The sequence below is a fragment of the Colius striatus genome, unplaced genomic scaffold (assembly GCF_028858725.1).
Source record: "Colius striatus isolate bColStr4 unplaced genomic scaffold, bColStr4.1.hap1 scaffold_68, whole genome shotgun sequence".
NCBI classification, from domain to species: domain Eukaryota; kingdom Metazoa; phylum Chordata; class Aves; order Coliiformes; family Coliidae; genus Colius; species Colius striatus.
Genome location: NW_026908537.1, coordinates 221,891 through 245,000, shown reverse-complemented (window position 1 = coordinate 245,000; position 23,110 = coordinate 221,891). Strand labels below are relative to the sequence as shown.

General features: G+C 55.4%; 1 protein-coding gene and 1 pseudogene across 1 annotated transcript; one reads left to right on the top strand and one right to left on the bottom strand.

The window, feature by feature from the left end:
- The first annotated feature begins 7,288 nt into the window (after positions 1-7,288).
- Positions 7,289-11,715, top strand: LOC133629562 (DNA-(apurinic or apyrimidinic site) endonuclease-like; annotated as a pseudogene).
- Positions 11,716-15,623: 3,908 nt separating this feature from the next.
- On the bottom strand, positions 15,624-18,191 carry LOC133629561 (protein NDRG2-like). Its single transcript, XM_062020198.1, has 7 exons — positions 18,181-18,191; positions 17,893-17,937; positions 17,128-17,179; positions 16,976-17,023; positions 16,388-16,423; positions 16,212-16,263; positions 15,624-15,852 (listed from the first exon to the last, which is right to left on the bottom strand). Exons 1-7 carry the CDS (start codon positions 18,189-18,191, stop codon positions 15,716-15,718), a joined length of 381 nt encoding a protein of 126 aa, XP_061876182.1. The 3' UTR covers positions 15,624-15,715.
- Between the last annotated feature and the right edge of the window lie 4,919 nt (positions 18,192-23,110).

Sequence of the window (23,110 nt, the reverse complement as noted above, 5' to 3'; positions counted from 1 at the left end):
TTTTTCACCAGGGTAGACCTGGCCAACAATGCTGGAGACCGTAAGACCGGGTGGCGCTGCGGAGACGGGTAGACCTGGCTACACCGCAGGAGCGGGAACGGGTGACCAGGTGGCGCTACGGAACCCGGTAGACCTGGCTAACACCGCCGGAGCCCAGGAGGCCGGGTGGCGCTGCAGAGCCGGGTGGATCTGGTGACATCGCTGGAACACGGGAGACCGGGTGGTAGCGCTCCGGAGAAGGGGAGGCCTGGCGGCACCGCCGAACCGGAAAAGAGAAAATGAGTGGTGCTGTGCATCCGGGAAGTGCTGGTCAACACCACCAGAGCTCGGGAGACGGTGGCGCTGCGGAGCCGGGTAGGCCTGGCGGCACCGCCGGAGCGGGAAAGGAGTACCAGGTGGTTCTGCGGAGCCGGGTAGACCGGGCAAACACCGCCGGAGCCCGGGAGGTTGGGTGGCCCTGCGGAGCCGGGTCGGCAGGTGGAGTACAAGGAGGGGCGGGCGGCAGGCAGGACTGCAGCAGGGCGAGTGACTGACTGAGAAAGAAACGCGGGAGTCGGGGCAGGAGCACGGGCGTGTGCCCTGGGAGCCCAGGGTCGAGACTGCACGGCGCCGGGACTCCCTTCTCCCGTGCGGCTGGGAAGCAGGAAGAGACGGCGCTGGGTCCTAAAGTCTCCCCGCTTCAACTTCCCGTAGGGGCGGCTGGGCAAGGAAGCAAGCCACACGGTCCGGGAATCGAATGGGGGTGTGTGGGGTGTGTGTGTGTTCCTGTGTCACAGTGAACCGTGTGCAAGGCCGGTGAGGAGGGGTGGGGCAGAGAAGGGAGGCTGGCGGGCGGGGGGGGGTTGCGGCATGGGGTAGGGGGGCGGTGGGGTTTGGGGAGGGGGTGGGCGCGGCAGAGACAGGGAACAGCAACCAGGCTCCAATAGGCGGCATGTGTCACAATGAACCTTTTATCGGGGTGACGGTGGAGAGGGGTTAATGGCGGCTGGGCTTGCAGCAAGCCACAGGGTGAGGGTTGGGGCGGGGAGGGGAACAGCCTGTATCACAGTGAATAGTATGTGGGGTTGTCAGGGGGATGGGGGGAGGTGCGGCGGAAACAAAGAACGGCGGCTGGGCTCATAGGGGAAACCTGTGTCACAATGGACCTGTTGCCAGGGTGACAGTGGAAATGGGGTAACGGCGGCCGGGCTCGCTGTGGGACACGGGGTGCAGGGGAAACCTGCATCACAATGTACCTGTTGAGGGCATGAGGGTGGAGACGGGGTAACTGCAGCTAGGATCGCAGCAGGCCACGGGGTGCGGTGTGAGTGGAGGGAAAGCCTGCGTCACAATGAACCTGTTGTCGGGGTGACGGAGGAGAGGGGCAAAATATCCCGGGCCCGTAGCAGGCCTGGGTTTGCGAAATTTGGGCGGGGGCGGCCTGCATCACAAGGAAGGCTTTGTCAGGGTGACGGCGGAAAGGGGCAACGGACCCAGGGCCCGCAGCAGGCCTGGGTTTGTAAGGTTTGGGTGGGGGTGGCCTGTGTCACAATGAACCCGTTGTCGGGGTGACGGAGGAGAGGGGCAATGGACTCAGGGCCCGAAGTAGTCTTGGGTTTGCGGAATTTTGGTGGGGGCGGCCTGCGTCACAAGGAAGCCGTTATCGGGGTGACGGCGGAGAGGGGCAACGGACCCAGGGCCTGCAGCAGGCCAGGGTTTGCAAGGTTTGGGCGGGGGCGGCCTGTATCACAATGAACCCGTTGTCGGGGTGACTGCGGATAGGGGCAACGATCCCCAGGCTCGCAGCGGGCCTGGGTTTGCGGAAATTGGGCAGGGGCGGCCTGCGTCACTAGGAAGCCGTTGTCGGGGTGACAGCGGAGAGGAGCAACGGACCCCGGGCCCGTAGCAGGCCTGTGTTTCCAGAATTTGGGCGGGGGCGGCCTTCGTCACAAGGAAGCCGTTGTTGGGGTGAACGGAGAGGGGAAAAAAACCCCGGACCCACAGCAGGCCTGGGTTTGTAAGGTTTGGGCGGGGTGGCCTGTGTCACAATGAACCTGTTGTCAGGGTGACGGCGGAGAGGATCAACGGACCCTGGGCCCGTAGCAGGCCTCGGTTTACGGAATTTAGAAGGGGCGGCCTGCGTCACAAGGAAGTCGTTGTCGGAGTGACGGCGGAAAGGGGCAAAAAACACCGGGCCCGCAGCAGGCCTGGCTTTTAAAGGTTTGGTCAGGGGCGGCCTGTGTTACAATGAACCCGTTGTTGGGGTGACGGAGGAGAGGGGCAATGGACCCCGGGCTCACAGCGGGCCTGGGTTTGCGGAATTTGGGCGGGGGTGTCCTGTGTAACAATGAACCCATTGTCGGGGTAACGGCAGAGAGGGGCAACCGACCCAGGACCCGTAGCAGGCCTGTGTTTGCAAGGTTTGGGCGGGGGTGGTCTGCATCACAGGGAAGCCATTCTCAGAGCGACGGCGGAGAGGGGCAAAAAACCCTGGGCCCGCAGCAGACCTGAGTTAGCGGAATTTGGGCTGGGGACGGCCTGCGTCCCAAGGAAGCTGTTTTCGGAGTGAAGGCGGAGAGGTGCAACGGACCCAAGGCCCGCAGAAGGCGTGGTTTCGCAAGGTTTGGGCGGGGCTGGCCTGCGTCACAGGGAAGTCGTTGTCGGGTTGACGGCTGAAAGCGGCAATTGTCCCCAGGCTCGCAGCGGGCCTGGGTTTGCGGAATTGGTTTAGGGCGGCCTGCGTAAATACCACACTCTTTTTCTCCTCATTTCCCACTAAAAAAATACATGTTGTCCGTTAAGTTACACCACTGCGTATGGGATATACAAGAAAGCAGGAAGGCAGACCCCAGCTACAGTAGTAAGTAGGTCCCCATGCAGTCTATCATCCAGCACGGTGTCACATTTGCAGCTGCTTTCCTGTGGGAGCTATCTTCAATACCACACTTTTGCTGTTCAGCTCCCATTGAAAAAATACATGTGTCTGTTAAGTTATGCCACTGAGTATGGGAGCTACAAGAAAGCAGGAAGGCAGACCCCAGCTACAGTAGTAAGTAGGTCCCCATGCAGTCTAGCAGCCAGCACGGTGTCACATTTGCAGTTGCTTTCCTGTGGGAGCTATCTTCAATACCACACTCTTGCAACAGACCCAGGGCCCGCAGCAGGCCTGGGTTTGCAAGGTTCTTGCGGGGCGGCCTGTGTCACAATGAACTTGCCGTTGGGGTTACGGCGGAAAGGTGCAACAGACCCCGGTCCCGTAGCAGGCCTGGGTTGGTGGAATTTGGTCGGGGTGGCCTAGGTCAAAAAGAAGCTCTTGTCGGGGTGACAGCGGAGAGGGGGAACGGACCCAGGGCCCGTAGTAGGCCTGGGTTTGCAAGGTTTGGGCAGGGGCGGCGTGCGTCACAATGAACCCGTTGTTGGGGTGACGAAGGAGAGGGGCAAAAAACCCCAGGCCCGTAGCAGTCTTGGGTTTGCGGAATTTTTGTGGGGGCGGCCTGCGTCACAAGGAAGCCGTTGTCGGGGTGACGGCGGAGAGGGGCACCGGACCCAGGACCTGCAGCAGGCCTCGGTTTGCAAGGCTTGGGCGGGGGCGGCCTGTGTCACAATGAATCCATTTTTCGGGGTGACAGCGGAGAGGTGCAATTGACCCCGGGCCCATAGCAGTCCTGGGTTTTGGGAATTTTGGTGGGGGCGGCCTTCGTCACAAGGAAGCTGTTGTCGTGGTGACGGAGGAGATGTTCAACGGACTCCGGGCCCGTAGCAGGCCTGGGTTAGCCGAATTTGGGCTGGGGCGGCCTGTGTCACAAGGAAGTCGTTGTCGGAGTGACGGAGGAGAGGGGCAACGGACCCAGGGCCCGCAGCAGGAGTGGGTTTGCAAGGAATGGGCGGGGGGGGCCTGCGTCACAATGAACCTGTTGTCGGGGTTACGGTGGAGAGGGGTAAAGGTGTCTCAGGCCTTTAGTGAGCCTGAATTTGCGGAATTTTGCCAGGGGCGGCCTGCGTCACAAGGAAGCCGCTGTTGGGGTGACAGAGAAGAGGGGGAACGGATCGAGGGTCCGCAGTAGGCCTGGGTTTGCAAGGTTTGGGAGGGGGCAGCCAGCATCACAATGAACCTGTTTTCGTGGTGACGGCAGAGAGGGGAACGGACCCCGGGCCCGTAGCAGGCCTGGGTTTTCAAGGTTTAGGCAGGGGCGACCTGCGTCACAATGAAGCTTTTTTCGGGGTGACGGCAGAGAGGGGCAACAGTCCCCAGGGTCGCAGAGGGCCTGGGTTTGCGGAATTTGGGCGGACACGGCCTGTGTCACAATAAACCTGTTGTCATGTTGACGGCGGAGAGGGGCAACGGACCCCGGACCAGTAGCAGGCCTGGGTTAGCGGAATTTGGGCGGGGGCGGCCTGCGTCACAAGGAAGCCGTTGTCGGTGTAACGGCGGAGAGGGGCAACGGACCCAGGGCCCGCAACAGGCGTGGGTTTGCAAGGTTTGGGTAGGGGCGGCCTGCGTCACAAAGAACCTGTTGTCGGGGTGACAGCGGAGAGGTGCATTTGACCCCGGGCCCGTAGCAGTCCTGGGTTTACAAGGTTTAGGCGGGGCGGCCTGCGTTACAATGAACCTTTTGTCAGGGTGACTCGGAGAGGGGCAACGGACCCAGGGCCCGTAGCAGCCGTGGGTTTGTGGAATTTGGGTGGGGGCGACCTTCGTCACAAAGAACCCGTTGTCGGGGTGACGACGGAGAGGGGCAACGGTCCCCAGGCTAGCAGCGGGCCTGGGTTTGCGTAATTTGGTCAGGGGCGGCCTGTGTCACAAGGAAGCCATTGTCGGGGTGACGGTGGAGAGGTGCAACAAACCCCGGGCCCGCAGCAGGCCTGGTTTTGCAATGTTTGGTTGTTGGCAGCCTGCGTCACAATTAACCCGTTGTCGGGGTGACGGCGGAAAGGGGCAAAAAACCCCAGGCCCGCAGCAGGCCTGGGTTTGCAAGGTTTGGGCGGGGGCGGCCTGCATCACAATGAAGCCGTTGTCGGGGTGACGGCGGAGAGGGGAAACGGACCCTGGGCCCGTAGAAGGTCTGGGTTTGCGGAATTTTGGCGGGGGTGCCTTGCGCCACAGGGAAGTCGTTGTCGGAGTGACGGCGGAGAGGGGCAACATACCCAGAGCCCGTAGTAGGCCTGGGTTTACAAGGTTTAGGCGGGGCGGCCTGCGTCACAATGAACTTGTTGTTTGGGTGACGACGGAGAGGGGAAAAAAACACCAGGACAGCAGCAGGCCTGGGTTTTCAAGGTTTGTGCGGGGCCTGCCTGAGTCACAATGAACCCGCTTTCGGGGTGACGGCGGAGATAGGCAAGGGACCCAATGTCCGTAGCAGGCCTGGTTTTGCAAGGCTTGGGCAGGGTCGCGTGCGTCACAATGAACCCGTTCTCGGGGTGACGGCGGAGAGGGGAAACGGTCCCCAGGCTCGCAGGAGGCCTGGGTTTGCGGGATTTGGGCGGAGCCGGCCTACGTCACAGGGAAGTCGTTGTCGGGTTGACGGCTGAGAGGGGCAATTGTCCCCAGGCTCGCAGCGGGCGTGGGTTTGCGGAATTGGTTTAGGGCAGTCTGTGTAAATACCACACTCTTTTTCTCCTCATTTCCCATTAAAAAAATACATGTTGTCGGTTAAGTTATACCACTGCGTATGGGATATACAAGAAAGCAGGAAGGCAGACCCCAGCTACAGTAGTAAGTAGGTCCCCATGCAGTCTATCAGCCAGCACGGTGTCACATTTCCAGCTGCTTTCGTGTCGTAGCTATCTTCAATACCACAGATTTTTTCTCCTCATCTCCCATTGAAAAAAATACATGTTGTGGGTTAAGTTACACCACTGAGTATGGGAGCTACAAGAAAGCAGGAAGGCAGACCCCAGCTACAGTAGTAAGTAGGTCCCCATGCAGTCTATCAGTAAGTACGGTGTCACATTTGCAGCTGCTTTCCTGTGGGAGCTATCTTCAATACCACACTCTTTTTCTCCTTAGATCCCATTGCAAAAATACATGTGTCTGTTAAGTTATACCACTGTGTATGGGAGCTACAAGAAAGCAGGAAGGCAGACCCCAGCTACAGTAGTAAGTAGGTCCCCATGCAGTCTATCAGCCAGCACGGTGTCACATTTGCAGCTGCTTTCCTGTGGGAGCTGTCTTCAATACCACACTCTTTTTCTCCTCATCTCCCATTGAAAAAATACATGTTGTCGGTTAAGTTATAGACTTATAGAGGGTGAGAGGCGTCAGTATAAACCAGTACGGACCAGTACGGGCCTGGTGGGTCTCCCAGTAACTTCCAGTTACCCCCAAACCACCTCCCAGTCCCTTCCAGTAGCTCCCAGTCACTCCCAGTAACCCAGAACCCCCTCTCAGTAGCTTCCAGTAACCCCAAAGCCCCTCCCAGTAGCTCCCAGTCAACCTAAAACCCCCTCCCAGTAACTCGCAGTGACTCTCAGTAGCTCCCAGTAACACCCAGTGACCCACAACCCCTCTCCCAGTAACTCCCAGTTTTTCCCAGTAGCTCCCAGTGACCCCCAGTAACACCCAGTGACCCACAAACCCCCTCTCAGTAGTTCCCAGTAACTCCCAGTGACCTCAAACCCCCTCTCAGTGACTCCCAGTAGCTCCCAGTGACTCCCAGTGACCCCAAACCTCCTCCCAGTGACTCACAGTTGTTCCCAGTGACTCCCAGTGACCCCTAAACCCCCTCCCAGTCCCTCCCAGTAGCTTCCAGTGGCTCCCAGTGACGCCAAACCCCCTCCCAGTCCCTCCCAGTAGCTCCCAGTGACCCACAAACCCACTCCCAGTCCCTCCCAGTTGCTCCCAGTAACTCCCAGTGACCCACAAACCCCCTCTCAGTGACTCCCAGTGACTCTCAGTGACCCCAATCCCCCTCCCAGTAATTCCCAGTAGCTCCCATTAACTCCCAGTGACCCCAACCCCCCTCAAACCACCCCAACCCTCTTCCCAGTCCCTCCCAGTAACTCCCAGTGCCCTCCCAGTACAAACCATACCATCAAGTGCCCCAAAACCACCCCAAATCCCCCTTAAACCACCCCAAACCTCCCCAAACCACCCCAAACCCACCCCAACCCCCCTTCCCAGTTTTTCCCAGTAACTCCCAGTGCCCTCCTAGTACAAACCAGTACCGTCAAGTGCCCCAAAACCACTCCAAATCCCCCTTAAACCACCCCAAAACCACCCCAAACCACCCCAACCCCCCCCCAAACCACCCCAACCCCCTTCCCAGTCCCTCCCAGTAAGTTCCAGTGGCCTCCCAGTTTCTCCCAGTGACCTGTACGGTCCGTGTCCCCGCCCCGGGACACGACGGAAGACGGGCGAAGGTTCAACTTCAAGGTGACGTCGTGGAACGTGGACGGTCTCAGGGCCTGGGTGAAGAAAGGAGGCCTGGAGGTGGGTTAAACTGGGCTGAAACTGGGTCAGACTGGGGCGCCCCAGAGAAATGGGGCTGGAAAGGACCCAAAAAGGGGGGATTTTGACCCAAAAATGGGGTGAAAAAGGTTCAAAATGGCGGCTGAAATGAGGGAAAATGGGGCAAAATGGAGCCAAAATGAGGCCAAAATGGGCCAAAATGAGGCCAAAATGGGTAAAAATGAGCCCAAAATGAAGCTAAAAATAGGTCTTGAAGTGGTTGAGAAGTTGGTTCAAAGGAAGGGAATGAAAATGGGCCAAAAATGAGGGATTTTGACCTAAAAATGGGGTGAAAAAGGCTCAAAATGGCGGCTGAAATGGGCCTGAAATGAGGTAAAATTGGGCAAAATGAGGCCAAAATGGGTCAAAATGGGTCAAAAGGAGCCCAAAATGGAGCTGAAAATGGGTCTTGAAGTGGTTGAGAAGTTGGTTCAAAGGAAGGGAATGAAAATGGGCCAAAAATGAGGGATTTTGACCCAAAAATGGGGTGAAAAAGGCTCAAAATGGGCCCAAAATCGGCCTGAAATGAGGTAAAATTGGGCAAAATGAGGCTAAAATGGGTCAAAATGAGCCCAAAACAGAGCTGAAAATGAAACTGAAAATGATTAAAAAATTGGTTAAAGAATGGAACTTAAAATGAGCCAAAAATGGCCCAAAATAACCCCAAAATGCCTCAAAATGGCTCCAACAAAGGCCTAAAAAAGGTGCCTGAAATGGATGCAAAAAGCCTTAAAAAAACACTTAAAAGTGACTCAAAATCTCTCAAAATGACCCAAAATGACCCAAAAAAATCTCTTAAACACAGATTCAAAGAAATGACTCAAAAAATGACCCAAAAGTGCCTCAGAATGACCCAAAAATGCCTCAGAATGACCCACAAAGAGACACAAAATGGTGCCAGAAATGGATGCAAAAAGGCCTTTAAAAACCACTTAAAAGTGACTCAAAATCACTCAAAATGACCCAAAATGACCCAAAAAATCCTCTTAAACACAGATCCAAAGAAATGACCTAAAAAATGACCCAAAAGTGCCTCAGAATGACCCAAAAATGCCTCAAAAACCCGACAGAAAATGGCGCCAGAAATGGATGTAAAAAGGCCCTAAAAAACCACTTAAAAGTGACTCAAAATCACTCAAAATGACCCAAAATGACCCAAAAAACCCTTTTAAACACAGATCCAAAGAAATGACTCAAAAAATGACCCAAAAGTGCCTCAGAATGACCCAAAAATGCCTCAGAATGACCCCCCACAGAGACACAAAATGGCGCCTTAAAAAACCACTTAAAAGTGACTCAAAATCACTCAAAATGACCTCAAAAAACCTCTTAAACACAGGTCCAAAGAAATGACTCAAAAAATGACCCAAAAGTGCCTCAGAACGACCCAAAGATGCCTCAAAAACCCAACACAAAATGGTGCCACAAAAAGGATGCAAAAAGGCCTTAAAAAACCACTTAAAAGTGACTCAAAATCACTCAAAATGACCCAAAATGACCCAAAAAAACCTTTTATACACAGATCCAAAGAAATTACTCAAAAAATGACCCAAAAGTGCCTCAGAATGACCCAAAAATGCCTCAGAAACTCCCCACAGAGACACAAAATCGCGCCAGAAATGGATGCAAAAAGGCCCTAAAAAACCACATAAAGTGACTCAAAATCACTCAAAAAGACCCAAAATGACCCAAAAAAACCTCTTAAACACAGATCCAAAGAAATGACTCAGAAAATTACCCAAAAGTGCCTCAGAACGACCCAAAAATGCCTCAAAAACCCCCCCACGAAATGGCGCCCGCCAAGAGACTCAACATGGCGCCTGAAATGGGCTCAAAACGACCCCGAAACCATCTCAAACCGCCCCAAAACCTCCCTTTCCCCCCCTCCCCAGTGGGTCCAGGTCGATGCCCCCGATGTCCTTTGCATCCAGGAGACCAAATGTGGGGCCGAATCGGTGCCAGAGGAGCTGCGGAGCCTCGGGGCCTTCCCTCACCAGCACAGCCCCAGCGACCGGCCCGGCTACAGCGGCGTGGGGCTGCTCAGCAGGACCAAACCCCTGGCTGTCATCTATGGCATGGGTGAGTAGCCAAAGCTGGGGCGCTGCTGGCCGTTTCCAGGCCCTGGATGGCCGCCACAGGCTCGCGGGAGACATTTTGAGGCCTTCAGTGGCCATTTGGGGCCTTCAGGAGCCATTTTGAGGCCTTAAGTGGCCATTTGGGGCCTTAAGTGGCCATTTGGGGGTCTCAGGAGGCATTTTGAGGCCTTAAGTGGCCATTTGGGGCCTTAAGTAGCCATTTTGAGGCCTTAAGTGGCCATTTTGAGGCCTTAAGTGGCCATTTGGGGCTCTCAGGAGCCATTTTGAGGCCTTAAGTGGCCATTTAGGGCTCTTAGTGGCCACCAGAAGCTCTCAGGAGCCATTTTGAGGCCTTAAGTGCCATTTGGGGCCCTTCAGTGGCCATTTTCGGCCTTAAGTGGCCATTTGGGGCCCTTCAGTGGCTATTTGGGGCCCTTTAGGAGCCATTTTTAGGCCTTAAGTGGCCATTTTGAGGCCTTAAGTGGCCATTTGGGGCCCTCAGGAGCCATTAAAGCCACAAAAGTGACGTTTTAGGCCTCTAAAGCCTCTTTTTAGGCCTCTAAAGTGACTCTTTAGGCCAGTAAAATGACTTTTTAGGCCAAAAAGTGACATTTTGGGCCTCTAAATTGACTTTTTGGCCACTAAAGTGACTTTTTAGGCCTCTAAAGTCCATTTTTGAGCCTCTAAAGCCCCTTTATTACCTCTAAAGTGACTTTTTAGGCCTCTAAAGCCCCTTTTTGGGCAATAAAATGATTTTTGAGCCATTAAAGTGACTCTTTAGACCTCTAAACCCTCTTTTTAGCTACTAAAGTGTCTTTTTAGGCCTCTAAAGTGACTTTTGGGACACTACAGTGACTTTTTGGCTACAAAAGTGACTTTGTAGGCCTCTAGAGCCCCTTTTTGGCCTCTAAAGTGACTTTTTGGGCCACTAAAGTGACTTTTTGGGCCTTTAAAATTACTTTTTGGCTACTAAAGTGACTTTTTAGGCCTCTAAAGTCCATTTTTGTGCCACTCAAGTGAATTTTTGACCTCTAAAGTGACTTTTTAGGCCTCTAAAGCCCCTTTTTAGGCCTCTAAATGTCTTTTTAGGCCATTAAAGTCCCTTTTGGCTACGAAAGTGACTTTTTAGACCTCTAAACCCCCTTTTTGAGCTACTAAAGCCCCTTTTTAACCTCTAAAGCCCCTTTTTGGGCCCCTAAAGTGACTTTTTTGGCCACTAAAGGACCTTTTTGGCTACTAAAGTGACTTTTTGAGCCACTAAAGTGTATTTTTAGGCCACTGAACCCCATTTTTTACCTCTAAAGTGACTTTTTGAGCCTCTAAAGTGACTTTTTAGGCCTCTAAAGCCCCTTTTTGGCCACTAAAGTGACTTTTTGGGCCACTAAAGCCCCTTTTTGAGCTACTAAAGTCCCTTTTTAGGTACAAAAGAGACTTTTTAGGCCTCTAAAGTCCCTTTTTGGGCCACTCAAGCCCCTTTTTGAGCCAATAAATCCCCTCTTGACCTCTAAAGTGAGTTTTTCGGCCTCTAAAGCCCCTTTTTCGGACTCTAAAGCCCCTTTTTAGGCCTCTAAAGTGACTTTTTGAGCCACTAAAGTGCCTTTTTAGGCCATTAAAGTTGATTTTTGAGGACTAAAGTGACTTTTTGGGCCTCTAGAGCCCCTTTTTGGGCCCCTAAAGCCCCTTTTTATCCCCGTCTGTGTGTCCCCTTGCCAGGTGACCCCGAGCTGGACGCCGAGGGCCGTGTGCTGACGGCCGAGTTCCCTGCCCTGCGCGTCGTCTGCGTCTACGTGCCCAACTCCGGGCGAGGCCTGGGACGAGCGCTTCCGCTCCTTCGTGTCCCAGCTGGACCGGTCCAAACCGGTCGCCATCTGTGGCGACCTCAACGTCGCCCACCAGCCCTTGGACCTGAGGAACCCGTCGGGGAACAAGAGGAGCCCCGGGTTCACGCGGGAGGAGAGGGAGGCGTTCGGGGAGCTGCTGGGGGCGGGCTTCCTCGACAGCTTCCGGGTGTTTAACCCCTCGCTGCCCAACGCCTTCACCTTCTGGACCTACCTGAGCGGGGCCAGGGCCAGGAACGTGGGCTGGAGGCTGGATTACTGCCTGTGGTCCCAGAGGGGCAGGAAGGATCTGTGCGACAGCAGGATCGAGCAGCGGGCCCAGGGCAGCGACCACTGTCCCGTGGGGATCTACCTGGCGCTGGAGGGGGCAGGCTGAGGGGCAAAAATGGGGCGGGAATGGGGCAAAAATGGGTCAAAATGGAGGGAAATGGGGGGAAATGGGGCAGAAATGGGGCAAAATGGGGTGGAAATGGGGCAGAAATGGGGCAAAATGGGGGGAAATGGCTCAAAAATGGCTGAAAAAGGGAAATGGGTCAAAAATGGCTGAAAGTGGGATAAAATTGGAGGATAATGGAATAAATGGGTCAAAAATGGGTCAAAATGGGTAAACAATGGGGGAAAATGGAATAAATGGGGTCAAAAATGGGTCAAAAATGGGGGGAAATGGGTCGAAATGGGTCAAAAAGCATCAAAAAATGGGATAAAACTGGGAGATACTGGGATAAATGGGGGGAAATAGGTCGAAAATGAGTCAGAAATGGCTGAAAATGGAGGGAAATGGGTCAAAAAAGAGGGGAAATGGGTAAAAAATGGCTGAAAGTGGTATAAAATTGGAGGATAATGGAATAAATGGGTCAAAAATGGGTCAAAATGGGTAAGAAATGGGGAAAATGGAATAAATGGGGTCAAAAATGGGTCAAAAATGGGTCAAAAATGGGTCAAAAATGGCTGAAAGTGGGATAAAATTGGAGGATAATGCAATAAATGGGTCAAAAATGGGTCCAAATGGGTCAAAAATGGGTCAAAATGGGTCAAAAATGGCTGAAAGTGGGATAAAATTGGGGGATAATGGAATAAATAGGGTCAAAATGGGTCAAAAATGGCTGAAAGTGGGATAAAACTGGGGGACAATGAGATAAATGGGGTCAAAAGGGGTGAAAGGTGTGTGAGAGGTGAGTGCGGACAGCGTGTCCCGCCGTAAGCGAGGTCAGGGCCAGGAACGTGGGCTGGAGGCTGGGGAAATGGGTCGAAAATGGGGGGAAATGGGGCAAAAATGCGTCAAAATGGGGGGAAATGGGGCAAAAATGGGACAAAAATGGGTCAAAATGGGGGAAAATGGGGCAAAAATGCGTCAAAAATGGGGGAAAATGGCTGAAAATGGGCGGAAATGGGTCAAAATTTGGGGGGAAATGGGGCAAAAATGGGTCAAAATGGGGGGAAATGGGTCGAAAATGGGTCAAAATGGCTGAAAATGGGAAATGGGTCAAAAATGGAGGGAAATGGGTCAAAAATGGGTCAAAATGGGGGGAAATGGGTCAAAAATGGGGGAAATGGGGCAAAAATGGGTCAAAAATGGCTGAAAATGGAGGGAAATGGGTCGAAATGGGTCAAAAATGGCTGAAAATGAGATAAAATTGGAGGATAATGCAATAAATAGGGTTAAAATGGGTCAAAAATGGGGTAAAAATGGGTGAAAAATGGGGAGAAATGAGTCAAAATGGGTCAAAAATGGCTGAAAGTGGGATAAAATTGGGGGTTAATGGAATAAATGGGTTAAAACATGGGTCAAAATGGGTCAAAACTGGCTGAAAATGGGATAAAATTGGGGGATAATGGAATAAATGGGTCAAAAATGGGTCAAAACTGGCTGAAAGTGGGATAAAAAACCAAAACCCCTTCCCAGTCCTTCCCAGTTCCCTTCAATTTGTCCCAGTCCCCTCCCAATTGATCCCAGTTCATCCCAGTCCCCTCCCAGTTCATCCCAGTTGCTCCCAGTTCCCTCCAGTTCCCCTCAGTTCCCTCCCAGTTCATCCCAGTTGCTCCAAGTTCCCTCCAGTTCCCCTCAGTTCCCTCCCAGTTCATCCCAGTCCCCTCCCAGTTGCTCCCAGCCCCCTCAGTCCCTCCCCAGTTCATCCCAGTTGCTCCCAGTTCCCTCCCAGTTGCTCCCAGTTCCCTCTCAGTGCCCTCCCAGCTCATCCCAGTTGCTCCCAGTTCCCTCCCAGTTGCTCCCAGTTCCCTCTCAGTGCCCTCCCAGCTCATACCAGTTGCTCCCAGTTCCCTCCCAGTTGCTCCCATTCCCTCCCAGTGCCCTCTCAGCTCATCCCAGTTGCTCCCAGTTCCCTCTCAGTGCCCTCCCAGTTCGTCCCAGTTCCCTCCCAGTCCCTCCCAGCTCATCCCCGTCCCTCCCCAGTTCCCTCCCCAGTTCATCCCAGTTCCCTCCCATTCCCCCCCCCCCGCCCCCCAGACGCCGCTCCGCCTCAGAAGCAGGAGCCGCTCCCAGTTGCCTCCCAGTTCCCTCCCAGTTGCCTCCCAGTGCCAAAGGTCAGAGTCTGGGTAGGCCGCACATCCATTCTGAGGGGAAAAGTGGGGGGTTGGGGCAATTTGGGGGGATAAAATGAGCTTTTGTGGCAATTCTGAGGGGAAAAGTGGGGTTTTGGAGGAGTTTTGAGGTGAAAAGTGAGGTTTTGGGGCAATTCTGAGGGGAAAAGTGGGGTTTTGGAGGAGTTTTGAGGGGAAAAGTGGGGGTTTGGGGTATTTCTGAGGGGAAAAGTGGGGTTTTGAGGGGAAATGTGAGGTTTTGGGGCAATTTGGGGGAATAAAATGAGGTTTTGGGGTATTTCTGAGGGATAAAATGAGGGTTTGGGGCAATTCTGAGGGGAAAAGTGGGGTATTGGTGGACTTTTGAGGGGAAAAGTGGGGTTTTGGGGTATTTCTGAGGAAAAAAGTGTGATTTGTGTAAAGTTTTGAGTGGAAAAGTGAGGTTTTGGGCTATTTCTGAGGGATAAAATGAGGTTTTGGGGCAATTCTGAGTGGAAATGTGGGGTTTTGAGGGGAAAAGTGAGGTTTTGGGGCAATTTTGGGGGATAAAATGAGGATTTGGGGCAATTCTGAGGGGAAAAGTGAGGTTTGGGTGGAGTTTTGAGGTGAAAAGTGGGGTTTTGAGGCATTTCCGAGAGGAAAAAGTGAGGTTTTGGTGCAACTTGGTGTGTAAGAGTTCCAGTTTGGTGGGGTTTGGATGCAAGAGTCTCCCCAGTCCATCCCAGTTCAACCCAGTTGACACACTGGAGCGGCGGCTTTTATTGAGTGGCGGAAGGATCCGCGGGGAAAGGGGCCAAACCTCGTTGGCGGAGGGATCCCATTGGGGCACATCTAGATCCGGCTCTGGGGGAGAAGGATCCTCCAAAGCCCCTCCCAGTAGCTCCCAGTAACCCCCAAACCCCCTCCCAGTAACTCCCAGTAACTCCCAGTTACCCCAAACTCCCTCCCAGTAGCCCCCAGTTACCCCAAACCCCCTCCCAGTAACTCCCAGTAGCCCCCAAAGCCCCTCCCAGTAAATCCCAGTAACCTCAAACCTCCTCCCAGTAACTCCCATTGACCCCAAACCCCTCCCAGTAAATCCCAGTAACCTCAAACCTCTTCCCAGTAGCTCCCAGTAAGCTCCAGACCCCTTCCCACTAATTCCCAGTACCTCCCAGTAACTCTCAGTTACCCCCAAACCCCCTCCCAGTAGCTCCCAGTAACCCCCAAACCCCTCCAAGTCCCTCCCAGTGACTTCCAGTAACTCCCAGTAACCCCCAAACACCCTCCAGTGACTCCCAGTAACTCCCAGTAACCCCCAACCCCCTCTCAGTCTCTCCCAGTAACCCCCAAATACCCTCCAGTGACTCCCAGTAACCCCCAAACCCCCTCCCAGTCGCTCCCAGTCCCTCCCAGTAACCCCAAACCCCCTCCCAGTCGCTCCCAGTAACCCCAAACCCCCTCCCAGTCGCTCCCAGTAACCTAAAACTCCCTCCCAGTCGCTCCCAGTAACCCCAAACCCCCTCCCGGTCGCTCCCAGTAACCTCAAGCCCCCTCCCAGTCGCTCCCAGTAACCCCCAAACACCCTCCCAGTCGCTCCCGGTCCCTCCCAAACCCCCTATCAGTGACTCTCAGTTACCCCCAACCCCCCTCCCAGTAACTCCCAGTGCCCCTCCCGTCTAGATCCGGCCGTCGGACGTTGGGCGGAAGGATCCGATCGCCTAAGCGGCGGCGGAAGGACCCGAGAGGTGACGGAAACACCCGAGAGGTGACGGAAACACCCGAGGGGGGGACGGAAGGAGCCGAAGCGCCGCCGGGTTCGGTTCGGGCGGTCCCTCCGTTACCGGGGCAGGGCCGGATCAAGGGCTCCCGGGTCCTCCCCCGACGCTGCCGCGGGACAGGGTTCGGCTCCGGCCCCGTTCGCCTTCGGCCGAGCCGCAACTGGCGACCGAAGCGGTTCGGGACCGGGACAAGCGAGTCATGGTGGACGCGGCCACTGCCAGGAGGGGAGACACCCCGCTTTAACCCCGCCCACCGCCCCCGCCTCGGCCAATCGGCGCGCACCTGGCCGCGCCTCAGCCAATCAGATGGCGAGGCGCCGCGGAGCTTGGCCCCGCCCAGCCGCTGCACCGTTCCATTCAACCCAGGAAGGGGGGGGGGGGTGCGACTTAATTAATCGCTAATTAAAGGGTTAATTAAGGCGCGGGGGAAGGTCGTTAGGCTCCGAACACTCCCCCCCACCGTTAATTAGCTCCGCGGTGATTCTGGTGAATGAAGTGCCCCCAACCCCCTCCTTAACGAGCCCTTCTTTAATCGCGCTAATTAAGGCCGCTAATTAGCTCATTAGCCAGTCACTGTAGCCCATCCCCTGCACAAAGTACTTGAAGGCCTCGGTCAGCTTGGCTGGCTGCAAGGGGGGGCGTGGCCACGTGACGTCACAGATGGGCGGGGCTTGGGCGTGGCCACTCCCCCTTCTCTGTCAGGCCACGCCCACGCCGTAAGCCACCCCCCCACATTCCCCCCCCCTGTACCTGGGTGAGTTGGGGTTGGCCGCCCCCGTCTGCCATCTAGGGGGGGCAAAGGGGGCACTGGGAGTTACTGAGAGGGACTGGGAAGGGGGGGTGGGGGTGACTGGGAGGAGCTGGGGGGGGGTTGGGGGTTACTGGGAAGGACTGGGAGGAGCTGGGAGGGGGTTTGGGGTTACTGGGAAGGACTGGGAGGAGCTGGGAGGGGGTTTGGGATATACTGGGACGGGCTGGGAGGGACTGGGAGAGGGTTCGGGGTCACTGGGAGGGACTGGGAGGAGGTGGGAGAGGTTTTGGGGTCACTAGGAGGAGCTGGGAGGGGAGCTGGGGGTGACTGGGAGCTACTGGGAGTTACTGGGAGTCACTGGGAGACACTGGAGGGGGTTGGGGGTAAATGGGAGTTACTGGGACTCACTGAGAGATACTGGGAGGGGGTTTGGGGGTCACTGGGAGTTACTGGGAGTCATTGGGAATGGATTTTGGGTAACTGGGAGTTACTGGGAGGGGGTTTGGGGGTTACTGGGAGTCACTGGGACGGGTTTGGGGGTCACTGGGAGGCACTGGGAGTGCCTGGGGTCAGAGGTCAAAGGTCACCTTGAGGAAGGAAGTTTGGGTCGGGTCGAGCTTAACAATACACTCCCCCTGGGGGGGGAGGTGCAAAGGGGAGAGGGCGGGGCTTAACGGGGTAATGGAGGAGTCACAGCCCGTGGCCATGACCCCACCCCCCAACCCCACCCAAAACTCACCATGGCATCCTTGTCAGGGGAGTTCTCACCGACCACCAAAAGCACGGGGCAGCTAGACGGGTCAGGGGGTCACCACGGGGTCACAGGGTAAACGAGAGGTCATGGGGTCATGGCGGGGTCACAGGGAGGTCACAGGGTCAGGGGGAGGTCGTGGGGTCACGTAAGGCCATGGGGCAAGGAGGGGTGAAAGGGGCAAAAGGAGGTCATGAGGGCTCACAGAGGGGTCATGGAGGGGGTCACCTGGAGGTCACGGGGTCATGGCAGGGTCACAAGATCAAGGGGAGGTCGTGGGGTCATGTAGGGTCATGGGGCAATGGGGGGGTTATGAGGGCATCACACAATAAGGAGGGGTCACAGAGGGATCATGTGTGGTGATTGAAGGGTCATGGGGTCACAGAGGGGTCACAGAGGGGTCACAGGGTCAGGGAGAGGTCATGGGGTCACATAGGGTCATAGGGCAAAGAGGGGTCACATGGGCAAGGGGAGGTCATAGGGGATGTGTGGGGTCACAGGAGGCGTGGGGGGGTCATGAGGGGTCACAGAAAGGTCATGGGGTCATGGAGGGGTCATGGGGTCACAGGGGGAAAAGGAGGGTCATGGAGGGGTCATCGGGGTCACTAAGGGATCCTGGATGAGTCATGGGGGTCACAGAGAGTACGGGAAGTCATGAAGGGTCATGGGTCATGGAGGGGTCAAGGGGGGTCCTGGGGCCACCGGGGGTCACAAGGGGGTCACGGGAGGAGTCAGAGGTCAGGGGTGACTCACTGCAGGCTGCTGGCGCCGCTGCGCTGCAGCCTCAGATCCCTGCGGCTGGGAAGGGGTTAAACACACCTGGCCTCTCCACAGCTCCCATACGCTGTGGTATAATTTAAGAGGGGGCATGTGTTATTTGAAAGGGAGCTGAGCAGTCCAAGTGAGTGGGTATGAAGATAGCTCCCACAGGAAAGGAGCTGCAAATGTGACACCGTGCTGGCTGATAGACTGGATGGGGACCTACTTACTACTGTGACCCCATGACCTCTCCCTGACCTGGTGACCCCTCTGTGACCCCACCGTGACCCCATGACCCATGACCCTACAGGACCCCACGACCTCCCCTTGATCCCGTGACCCTGCCATGACCCCGTAACCTCCCGGTGACCCCTCCATGACCCCTCTGTGAGCCCTCATGAGCTCCTTTTGCCCCTTTCACCCCTCCTTGCCCCATGGCCTTACGTGACCCCACGACCTCCCCCTGAACCTGTGACCTCCCTGTGACCCCGCCGTGACCCCGTGACCTCCCGTTTACCCCGTGACCCCGTGGTGACCCCCTGACCCCTGTAGCTGCCCTGTGCTTTTGGTGGTTGGTGAGAACTCCCCCAACGAGGACGCCATGGTGAGTTTTGGGTGGGGTTGGGGGGTGGGGTCGTGGCCACGAGCTGTGACTCCTCCATTACCCCGTTAAGCCCCGCCCTCTCCCCTTTGCCCCTCCCCCCCCCCCAGGTGGAGTGTATTGTCAAGCTCGACCCGACCCAAACTTCCTTCCTCAAGGTGGCCTTTGATCTCTGACGCCAGGCACTCCCAGTGCCTCCCAGTGACCCCCAAACCTGTCCCAGTGACTCCCAGTAACCCCCAAACCCCCTCCCAGTAACTCCCAGTTACCCAAAATCCATTCACAGTGACTCCCAGTAACTCCCAGTGACCCCCAAACCCTTTCCCAGTATCTCTCAGTGAGTCCCAGTGACTCCCAGTTACCCCCAACCCCCCCCAGTGTCTCCCAGTGACTCCCAGTAGCTCCCAGTCACCCCCAGCTCCCCTCCCAGCTCCTCCCAGTGACCCCCAAAACCTCTCCCACCTCCTCCCAGTCCCTCCCAGTGACCCCGAACCCTCTCCCAGTCCCTCCCAGCCCGTCCCAGTATATCCCAAACTCCCTCCCAGCTCCTCCCAGTCCTTCCCAGTAACCCCAAACCCCCTCCCAGCTCCTCCCAGTCCTTCCCAGTAACCCCCAAACCCCCTCCCAGCTCCTCCCAGTCACCCCCAACCCCCCCTTCCCAGTCCCTCCCAGTAACTCCCAGTGCCCCCTTTGCCCCCCCCAGATGGCAGACCGTGGCGGCCAACCCCAACTCACCCAGGTAAAGGGGGGAAGAATGTGGGGGGGTGGCTTACGGTGTGGGCGTGGCCTGACAGAGAAGGGGGAGCGGCCACGCCCAAGCCCCGCCCATCTGTGACGTCACGTACCCCCCCCCCCCCCCCCCTTGCAGCCAGCCAAGCTGACCGAGGCCTTCAAGTACTTTGTGCAGGGGATGGGCTACAGTGACTGGCTAATGAGCTAATTAGCGGCCTTAATTAGTGCGATTAACGAAGGGCTCATTAAGGAGGGGGTGTGGGCAATTAGGGAGGAGCTTAATTAGTTGGTTTGGGGTTAATTGCAGGGTTAATATATGATTAGATGGCCTTAGAACCACTTTGGGGGGGGTTATTAACCTCATTAATGCACTGTAGGGTGCTAATTAACATCGTTAATAATGGGGGTGGGGGTCTAATTAATTAAGAGACGGGCTCAGCTAATTAATAAGGGTCTAATTAATTGGGTAGGAGCTTAACTAATTGCTCCTGGTGCTAACTAAATGGTTCATTAGGTGTTAAGTGGACTTAGGGCTGCTTTGGGTTGCTAATTAACACCGTTAATGACATTGGTTGGGGAGTAATTAATTAATAGAAACACTTGGTTAATTAATAAGGGTCTGGTTAATTAGGGAAGGAGCTTAATTAGTAGCTTCAGGGGTTAATTAAAGCCTTAGTTAATGAGTAAGGCCGCTGTGGTGTGCTAATTAACGTCACTAATGATGTGGGGGGGTCTAATTAACTAAGTGAGGGGCTTGGCTAATTAATAAGGGTCTAATTAATTAGGAGAGGAGCTTAATTAGTTGCTAATTAGGGGCTAATTAATACGTTAATTAGTGATTAAAGGGGAATTAACACCCCAGCGGTGTGTTAATGGGGAGGACTTGTGGTTAATTGTGTTGGGGGTGGTTCAAATTAATTAGGAGGGCGCTTAATTAACCACCTCGCGGCTTAATAAAGCTCTTAATTAACCCATTAACCCTCGGAGCCTCACTGGGACTAATTAAGAGGGGGGGCACTTCATTCACCAGAATCACCGCGGAGCTAATTAACGGTGGGGGGGAGTGTTCGGAGGCTAACGACCTTCCCCCGCGCCTTAATTAACCCTTTAATTAGCGATTAATTAAGTCGCACCCCCCCCCCCCCCCCCGGGTTGAATGGAACGGTGCAGCGGCTGGGCGGGGCCAAGCTCCGCGGCGCCTCGCCATCTGATTGGCTGAGGCGCGGACAGACGCGCGCCGATTGGCCGAGGCGGGGGCGGTGGGCGGGGTTAAAGCGCGGTGTCTCCCCTCCCGGCAGTGGCCGCGTCCACCATGACTCGCTTGTCCTTCCGTCCCCCTCTCGGGTGTTTCCGTCACCTCTCGGGTGTTTCCGTCACCTCTCGGGTCCTTCCGCCGCCGCTTACGCGATCGGATCCTTCCGCCCAACGTCCGACGGCCGGATCTAGACGGGAGGGGCACTGGGAGTTACTGGGAGGGGGGTTGGGGGTTAGTGGGAGGGACTGGGAGCGACTGGGAGGGGGTTTGGGGTTACTCGAAGTCACTGATAGGGGGTTTGGGGGTTACTGGGAGGGACTGGGAGCGACTGGGAGGGCGTTGGGGGGTTACTGGGAGTCACTGATAGGGGGTTTGGGGGTTACTGGGAGGGACTGGGAGCGACTGAGAGGGTGTTTGGGGGTTACTGGGAGCGACTCGGAGGGTGTTTGAGGGTTACTGGGAGCGACTGGGAGGGGGTTTGAGGTTACTGGGAGCGACTGGGAGGAGGTTTGGGGTTACTGGGAGCCACTGGGAGGGGGTTTGGGGTTACTGGGAAGGACTGGGAGCGACTGGGAGGGGGTTTGGGGGTTACTGGGAGTTACTGGGAGTCACTGGAGGGTGTTTGGGGGTTACTGGGAGTTACTGGAAGTCACTGGGAGGGCTTGGAGGGGTTTGAGTGTTACTGGGAGTCACTGGAGGGTGTTTGGGGGTTACTGGGAGCTACTGGGAGGGGGTTTGGGGGTAACTGAGAGTTACTGGTAGGTACTGGGAATTAGTGGGAAGGGGTCTGGAGCTTACTGGGAGCTACTGGGAAGAGGTTTGAGGTTACTGGGATTTACTGGGAGGGGTTTGGGGTCACTGGGAGTTACTGGGAGGGGGTTTGGGGTAACTGGGAGCTACTGGGAGGGGCTTTGGGGGCTACTGGGAGTTACTGGGAGGGGGTTTGGGGTAACTGGGGGCTACTGGAAGGGAGTTTGGGGAAACTGGGAGCTACTGGGAGTTACTGGGAGGGGGTTTGGGGGTTACTGGGAGCTACTGGGAGGGGCTTTGGAGGATCCTTCTCCCCCAGAGCCGGATCTAGATGTGCCCCAATGGGATCCCTCCGCCAACGAGGTTTGGCCCCTTTCCCCACGGATCCTTCCGCCGCTCAATAAAAGCCGCCGCTCTAGTGTGTCAGCTGGGTTTAACTGGGATGGACTGGGGAAACTCTTGCATCCAAACCCCACCAAACTGGAAGTCTTACACACCAAGCTGCACCAAAACCTCACTTTTTCCTCTTGGAAATGCCTCAAAACCCCACTTTTCACCTCAAAACTCCACCCAAACCCCACTTTTCCCCTCAGAATTGCCCCAAATCCTCATTTTATCCCCCAAAATTGCCCCAAAACCTCACTTTTCCCCTCAAAACCCCACATTTCCTCTCAGAATTGCCCCAAAACCTCATTTTATCCCTCAGAAATAGCCCAAAACCTCACTTTAACTCCCAAAACTTCACCCAAATCACACTTTTCTTCTCAGAATTGTCCCTCTTTTTATCCCCTCAAATTGCCCCAAAACCTCATTTTATCCCTCAGAAATAGCCCAAAACCTCACTTTTCCACTCAAAAATTTACCCAAATCACACTTTTCCCCTCAGAAATACCCCAAAACCCCACTTTTCCCCTCAGAATTGCCCCAAACCCTTATTTTATGCCTCAGAAATACCCTGAAACCTCACTTTTGCCCCTCAAAACGTCACTCAAATCACACTTTTCCCCTCAGAAATACCCCAAAACCCCACTTTTCCCCTCAGAAATACCCCAAATCCTCACTTTTCACCTCAAAACTCCACCAAAACCCCACTTTTCCCCTCGGAATTGCCACAAACCCTCATCCCTCAAAAACACCCCAAAACCTCATTTTATCCCCCCAAATTGCCCCAAAATCTCACATTTCCCCTCAAAACTCCACTTTTCCCCTCAGAAACACCCCAAACGCCCACCTTTCCCCTCAAAACTCCTCCAAAACCCCACTTTTCCCCTCAGAATTGCTCCAAAACCTCACTTTTCACCTCAAAACTCCTCCAAAACCCCACTTTTCCCCTCAGAATTGCCACAAAAGCTCATTTTATCCCCCCAAATTGCCCCAAACCCCCACTTTTCCCCTCAGAATGTATGTGCGACCTACCCAGACTTTGACCTTTGGCACTGGGAGGCAACTGGGAGGCAACTGGGAGCGGCTCCTTCTCCCGAGAGCGGCCACGGGCGCTGATTGGACGGAGAGAGGAGGGCGCCGAGCGCTGATTGGTTGCTATGGACGTGGAGTCCGCCCGGCAACGGGACTAAAGAGAGATGATTGGCTGAGAGGCGGAGCAGCATCTGTGTGGGGGGGGGGGAAGGGGAGGGAACTGGGATGAACTGGGGAGGGACGGGGATGAGCTGGGAGGGACTGTGAGGGAACTGGGACGAACTGGGAGGGCACTGAGAGGGAACTGGGAGCAACTGGGAGGGAACTGGGAGGGAACTGGGATGAGCTGGGGGGGACTGAGGGGGCTGGGAGCAAATGGGAAGGAACGGGGATGAACTGGGGAGGAACTGGGAGGGAATTGGGAGCAACTGGAATGAGCTGAGAGGGCACTGGGAGGG